This window comes from Trachymyrmex septentrionalis, unplaced genomic scaffold, assembly GCF_001594115.1.
Source record: "Trachymyrmex septentrionalis isolate Tsep2-gDNA-1 unplaced genomic scaffold, Tsep1.0 scaffold14, whole genome shotgun sequence".
Classification (NCBI taxonomy): domain Eukaryota; kingdom Metazoa; phylum Arthropoda; class Insecta; order Hymenoptera; family Formicidae; genus Trachymyrmex; species Trachymyrmex septentrionalis.
In genome coordinates, this window is record NW_017304543.1 from 3,874,347 (window position 1) to 3,882,282 (window position 7,936).

The 7,936-nt window shown below is 30.6% G+C and overlaps 1 protein-coding gene across 3 annotated transcripts in view; it reads left to right on the forward strand.

Moving 5' to 3' along the window:
• LOC108745624 (ETS-like protein pointed) overlaps positions 1 to 7,936 on the forward strand; it is a 120,830-nt gene that overhangs the window by 3,616 nt on the left and 109,278 nt on the right. For all 3 annotated transcript variants that reach the window (XM_018481895.1, XM_018481897.1, XM_018481896.1), the window contains exon 2: positions 6,623 to 6,732. In XM_018481895.1, the coding sequence (XP_018337397.1) occupies positions 6,623 to 6,732 (110 nt within the window). The remainder of the gene's footprint in view (positions 1 to 6,622; positions 6,733 to 7,936) is intronic.

Below are 7,936 nucleotides of genomic sequence, written 5' to 3' on the forward strand. Positions count from 1 at the left end.
GGAGCATGCCACAGTATCGCGCGGGTGGTTTTATGATTTAGTGAACTCTCCTTGAATTTGGAAGGTCTCCATATCGCGTACTTCTTGTCCTATCGAGAATCTAAAAATAAAAGCATTTTCTCCCTTTTTATTTTTAAATATTTGTCGTGATTATATGTAATTACACTGTAAAAAATAAAATGTTAATTTTAACTTACAGAATCGTATAGTGGACTTTCTGAGACACGCAAAAATGTTAAAATTAACAATCTTTAAGTTAAAATTAACATTTTATTTTTTACAGTATATAATATGTAAAAAAAATATCTAGAAAATGTATAAAGAATAGAGAAAAATTTATATTACGCTCTTATTAAATTTATTACTTCGAGCTAATATCCGATTTGATATTCATTTGTATCTAAAAAGAATTTTTATTTAATTACATTCCTTTTATATTAATAAGAAAATCGTAGTTCGGATATCATGGAGAAAAAATATTACGAAAATATGAAAAATGTGAAAATTAAAATGATTTAATTTCGGCAAGCTGTTTTTTTTCCGCTGGCGCTAATTATATAATTATTCGAAGAATCGATTCGAGAAATCGATGAGTGTTATAAATAATTATCGTTAAGATTGTTTAGCCTTGCTTTATTCAGTGTATTAATCTCATGGTAAAAATAAGGAAATGTTTAGTTATCGAGTATTGAAAAAAAAAAAAACTTTATTTCTTTATTTCTTGACTGACGTATGTCATGTTTATGTTACTTCGCGAAAAGATTTATCTTGCGAGCCTTATGACTACGAAATAGGAAAGAATTGTACGCTGAAATAACCTTATCGCGAAATAACAATGAAATCGACTTCGATAACAAGAAGGCAGACAATATTATGTCGCTTGCTGTGCGAGATTATCATTGCACAAAGGGTCAATTTAGAATGTAGCTAAGGACTAGTTAGGCAAGAAAAACTTTTTGCTGTTAGATTCGAGAGGCCACGTGACATAAATCATAATAGGAATGTAAATCGTGACGACGACAATTTGCAATCTTTAGCAAAAGACCTGTTTTATCTCAATTCTCTCCTATACACACGAATTTGATATATTTTATAGATCAACCCAATCAGGTAAATTCAGTTGAGTTCAAATTAATTCTCTTTGATCTTTTCTAGACTTTAAAAGTACGTTTTAGTTATTATGGCATAACTTTATGTATACATGTATAAATATTGTATACCCATTCAATTTGGAAGCGTCTTTTATCTATCGTCAGCAATAAGAATGATTTGAAATAATGTAAAATTATCTAAAAGAAGAAAAAAGAGGAATGCGATGGCTTGCATCAGATGGCCGAAGGTTTTTGTAGAATTTCTCGGATCTCAGATCATGGCGCGGCAACGTCGCGATTTGTCTCCTTTCATCTTACCATTTCTGCCTCTCTTTCTTCTTTCTTTAGTCTTTTCATATTTCTTTCCTTTTTCTTATCATTTTCGTTTGCTAAGACGACGAACGATGACAAAGAGGGAGAGCGCTTCGTAAGAAGTGACACGAAGTCACGACGCTTGACTGATCCGAAACAGGAGCGATGTTCTTTGATAAAAGATGCGAAGGTTTTACCTTTTCTACAAGGTTATGCATTTGAAATATCGACGTTTACCGTTCCCGGAATACAGATAAGATTCAAAAGTTAAGTTGCGTCAGAAAAATCATCCCCCGAGTACGGACAAAAATTTTTGAAAATTTCTGTGAAATTAACTGACTTTTGTGATCGCTTCTAATATATATTTGCACATCTATTTAAAACATTTTCCAATTAGAAAAATGTCAGAGAAAAACTGGTTAGAAACTGATCAGTTTTTGTTATTTTATAAATTTAGTGGACAGGAACTATTCGATAACTGTGAGCTCAAAAATCCTGGTTAGGTAAAACTGGTCAGAAACTTCGAGTCACATATTTTCTCGTTGATTTATTGCAACTTATGTTGGAGCAACAATAAAAAAAAAAGGAAAAATAAATATATTCAAATAGATAGATTTGATAAGTTATAATTTTAAGCATAATTTTCCCAACAAAAAATATGAAGGTAGGAGTAATTTAATAAAATTAACGAGCTACATTTCGAAGTTTTCATAAGGTATTCTATATAGGAAAAACTTTTTGAATAATATTAGGTACAATTCTTAATGTTGACCTATGAATGTTTGGCGTATCTGTCGAAATTAATTCGAACCTAATTGCTAGAGGATGTTAGAATCTACTTGCGATCCATCCAAAATCAACGATGATTCATAATCTTCTTCTCGGAGCCATCAACGATGTTACGTTTGGCATACGGGTGCGTACACTCTAGATACAACGTGAAAGATTCATCTGCCCGCATGTTGAAACCCAGTATAACAGCCCCTTAAGAGATATTACGTTGCTTTCAATAAGATATTGAGACAATAGACACTCCACTTTTGCGATGGCGGGGTACTTTAGATACGTATTAATATGTATAATCTGTCGTATAGTTGATCATTCGAGAATATTGCGCCGTTATCATTAATGTTGAAACGCAATAATGTTACCATAGAATGCACATGCCGTAAATACAATGAATTGAACTGACGCTTCCAAATAATGTAAGGTATATATAAAGAGTACATATATAAAGAGTAATGATGAAAGTAAATTTCTGGAATATAGAAAAGATTAAAAAATCAGTCAAACTTCAATAAAATTTACCTGATGATACACTGAAAAAAATGCTACAACAGCATATTATTTTAATTAAAAATAATCTTTAATTGAACAACAATATTACTGAAAACAAGTAAAATTTTATTAAAATAAAACCATGATATAAGAAATGTTTTATTAAAAGTGTTATATAAATTAACAAAATTATTTTCAATTAAAATAATCTTGTTGATATCTTTTTTTCAGTGTAGAATTAACTAGAAATATATATATTGATGATATCAAGAATCGTGATAAGAATGCTACGTGAACCAATTTGTGTGATAGTAAAATTAGAGTAATATGAGAATAAAAAGATTTATAAATATTATTATAAATACTAATAAATAAAAATCAAGAGAATATTGTAATATATATATATTGAGTATCATAAATAAAGAAAATTGTTACTTCTTATTTCGGTAAAATAAATCAGTTATTTAAGTACATATATAGGTACATAAACGAATGATATAATACACGTGCATACATACACGATCGATTTTAATTATTGTTGCATTAATTACTGCATATTTTCTTGCAGTTAAAAGTTAAAAGACATAGAAATGCATATATATCATTGTGTACATAAACATAATGAACCGTTAGCACCCTGATATGCTACATTGAGAATGAATAGACTAAGGCAAAATGCCATTTCATCTTTTTTTGTTTTATAATCTTTTCTCTCAGCTTTTTCGCTCAGTTGGAGATTTTGTCGAAGGACAAGTAAACACAAGAACGAAAGACTATTAATTGTAATTCCTTTGCGTTTCAAGAGAAAAAAATCCTTGAAAATTTTTGAAAAACGTTTTTAAAGTTTTAGTGAAAAAAATGTAATTTAAAGATATTACAAAAATATGGTATTGAATTTATTAGAAATTGACTTAGTTACTTACTGGTTTTAATAATCATCTTGCAACCGGTTACTTATCTGAACACACTTGATTTTTTAAATAATTGATTAATGGACAAATATAGTCGATAGATCGATGATAACGTGCGCAAGTGGTGGAGAAAGCAGACAAATAAAGAAAATAAATAAAATAAAATTATACGGAAGTTAAATGTTAAATTTATCCACAAGTTATATGCGATCCAAGGAAAGAATATTTATATATAATTTATATATATAACAAATATTATCTTATGAAAATGTCATTAAAGTAATAAATTTATATGAGCAATATTACTCAAGTTCACAAGATATATTGGCACATATATGAAATAAGAGTACTTTTTATTTTTAACTTTTTTGTGCATTATTGCGGTAAAAATTAACTTCACTAATTAATCAATTAACATTACGTAACGTTTCATTTTATTAATATGCGATAATGTTATCAATTACTTTGCGTTTATTTACATGATCCTTTTTGGAACTTTTAGAAATAGCGAAGATCATTGATAATTCAGTATTGTTTTTTTTTCTTCTTCGTCTTTACTACTCATGATAAACAATTTCTGAGAATGTACACGATATCTTTCGCTATGCTGCAGATAAATATCTGAATGATAATGAAATATGCTCGACAAATAAAGAAGTCAGTAAGCTAAACTGATGCATTCGAGCGAGATGAGACGAGAAAATATCGATATTGAGATTTAGGCTTGATAAAAACAAATGATTGATACAATTTTCTCTCGATGGGCCGATATTTTCGCTTCTCAAGATTCCCGAATTTTATCTCGAAACATTCGAGAATATCGATATTATCTCGTTTCATTTATTTCAAATATTTATATTTTATATAACCAGGCAGTACATACAGGGTGTCTCACAATTACCGCATTTTCTCTTAAGAACTTCTTGACATAATTTTGAAACGAAAAGTCTAATACAAAAATGTCGAGGCTACAATAGCTTTTGAATTATAATTAGTTAAAGATAGTGTGTAATTCGAAAACTATTATAGCCTCGATATTTTTGTTTTGGAATGTTTAAAAGAATCCAGAAATAAAATAATAGAGGTTATAAAAGTAAAATAGTTATTTACTTAAAAGCATTTAAAGTTAGTTTATAATCCAAAAAAATTATTGTAGTCTCGATATTTTCGTATTAGGATTTTCGTCGTCTCAAAATTACCTCAAGAATATGTTAAGAGGAAATGCGTGCGACACTGTATAATTATTATTGTTATAGGTAAAAATCTCGAGACGATACGAGACGAGAAAAACAAATAACATATGATAATGTCGGAAATATTACTTTAATGACATAAGAGACGATATTCCGAGATTCTCATATCGAAATGCATTATAAGCTTCAAACAACACGCTTTCATATCAAACATATTACGCGCAGATGGAGAATTTTGAAGTTAATCTTAACTTTTTTATAACATTTGCTATTCACATTGCTAGATAAAAGATGTCATGATTTATAATTTTTCTTTAATCTACGTTTAAGAAAACTTGCTATGTAATAATTTCTGCTAAGTAAGATTTTATCAAGGAACGTTATCTCCAAAATATCAATCACTGTCGCGCGATAATTATGGATGAAGATAATTACGAAAGCAAATGAGCTAATCCGCTTTAATTAGCTTTCTTTATCGCCGTCGAACTTCCCGGCTGGGGTGCAGATAAATTCGCGAGATAAGTTCTATCAATCTGATGTTAAACAATTATTTCAGTTTAGTTGAATTTATATCACTGAGCTGTTAAGAGTGTCACATTTATTGTTATGTTAATTATTAATCACGTTTAATATAATAGCTGTAATTACAGAGGGCATCTATAGTCTTGAAATTAATATCTTTTTCAAGAATTGTATTTGTTGCATTAATAGGTAAGCCACATATAATAAATAGTTGTTATTGTATAACGAAATAAAGTTTATAAACAATAGCGTATAATATTATAAATAATGCGATTATATTGAACGATGTTTTTAAAGTGTATTTACGAACCGTATCATTTTTTTGCATGAATGATAAACTAGACTGATAACCTAGACAAAATGATTTTCCTGCGGAAAGTGCTTTATTCTAAGCGTTAAAAAAATTCCATGTTTTATCGTTCGTACATTTTTGGAACTTCTTGTAGACATATTTTAGCTGCGTGTAAAGGGTCGTGAGAGTCGAGGTAACTCAACAGTTTTCCGTCCACCATCTGGCGGCTGGGGTTCCAGCCGGAGTAACCTGATCTTCGTCGCGGATTCGAATAGTTCTTACACTTTACATTGTTCCATCCGAAACAATAGTTTCCTTCCAATTAATACACAAGTTTAACTTCTTCATTAATTCTTTCACATTCTGCTTTAAACAAAAAAGTTTAAAGATTTAAATTTTGAACTAAATTAAATTTACATATTGTTTAAACCAAAATAGAAATGTAATTGTTGTTGCGCCGTGCCGTCTATATTAAAAAAAATTTATTTGAACTAATTCTAATCGCTAAATTATTACTTGAATAACGAAAAACTTAAATCATATAATATTAAATAATATTTTCCGAAAATAAAACAAAATTGATTTATAGATTGTTTAAGAATCAGTTATTTCAGTTAAAATCGAAACTCCTGGAATATTTTATATTTACTGCATTAGCAGAATAATTGTAAGGATGATGAGATATAATTGTGTTAAAATATTCGCTTCATTCATATTACCACGATTCGTTCTTTACCGGACGATATCGACCGCGTACCTAAAAGTGAACTATTTAGCGGTTGATAAATAAATGTATCTCGTGAACCAGAATATCGTGCCAAGCCGGCGAAGTCTGTATAAAATTATAATTGGGACGTCGTGTCATGTGATCCAGGCAAAGCCGCAAGCCCGAAAATTTAATCCATGTTTCTTCTTGCGTACGTTCACTCACACGATATAATTTGGATAATATTTCTATATCAGTGGTTATTTTGCTGTAATACTTTGTGTAATTAAGTAATTAATTAGTAATTTCTTTTACAGTCAAGATGGACATGGAATCCCTGTACGATTACGAAGAGGAACATCACTTTTACGAAGAAAGTCCTGGAACCAGAAAGAGCGGCTATCCCATTGATCATAGATCTATAAAGGTAAATCAGCATTTCTATATACGCAATAATGATACACAATAGAATAAGTAAAAAAAAAATGTATCAATTTTGTTTCATATTTGTACTTTTAAACATTTTTCCATGATTGCACTCGAAAATTGAGATAAACGAACAAAGTATTTCAACCTTCATATATTTCTGAAATATCAATGGTAATGAAATTTATAATACTTATGTAATTATCCGAGTCTCGTACTAATATTAATTACAATTATAACGAAATTGTATTCAAGATGTACAAAGTTATACTCAAAATTATTATATTATTATATTACGTTAGTAATTAGCATGCTAACAAGCACGTCTTATAATATGCTCGTTTTAAATAGACGATTCTCAAGAGCTTACGAGATTATCTATATAGATCTTTTATCAACTACATAAGCAATAAATTAAAACTGTCGAATAACTGTCCAAGCAATGGCAACCCCGTGAGACGCTTCATGGATATTCCTCGCTCTCGACGGCGTTGGCAAGCGGAGAGCGCGTTGGCCGAGCCGGTGATTGTGCGAGTGCCACTAACAATTCGTTCCTTGTCGCTCTCCGCCTTCGTTTTATGAATGAACGTAGAACCGGCACTCGGTTCCCCTCTCTTCGTTCTTCTCCCCGCTATCCCCCCACGCGCCTTCAGCCTTCATCTCTCTGTCACCGACTGACCCTCGTCCGTCTCGCCTCTGCCCTCTACCTCCGTCATCTCTTTCTCTCTCTCTCTTCTCTGTACCTCTTTCTCTTTTCTCCCCGGCTCTCTGTCCGTCCGCTCAGCGAAGCCAAACGCGTCTGGTTGCCGCTGATTCGTACGTTGCGAACAACAGTCGAGACCCGAGACTCTTGGTTTCTTCGACCGATTAACTTCTCAAGAAGCTCGCGGCGATCTAAAAACGTAGCATCCACATAGGCCTATTATGTCTATGGTACAATCTCTGTAAAAGTTTGCTTAACTATTTCACTCTTTCAGATTAATTTTTCTTACAACTTTTTATAAATATATATATAATTATATAGATTTTTTATCATGAATTTTTTATATCAGTCAATTTTGAGTTAGTTAGATACGTCGATTCTCTTGACATGAAGACATTGATAATAAATGTCTCTGTTAAATTTTCAATATTGAAAAAAATCAATATCAAATAACTTGATTTGCATAATCAAGATGAAAAATAAAAAATGTATTCTGTACATT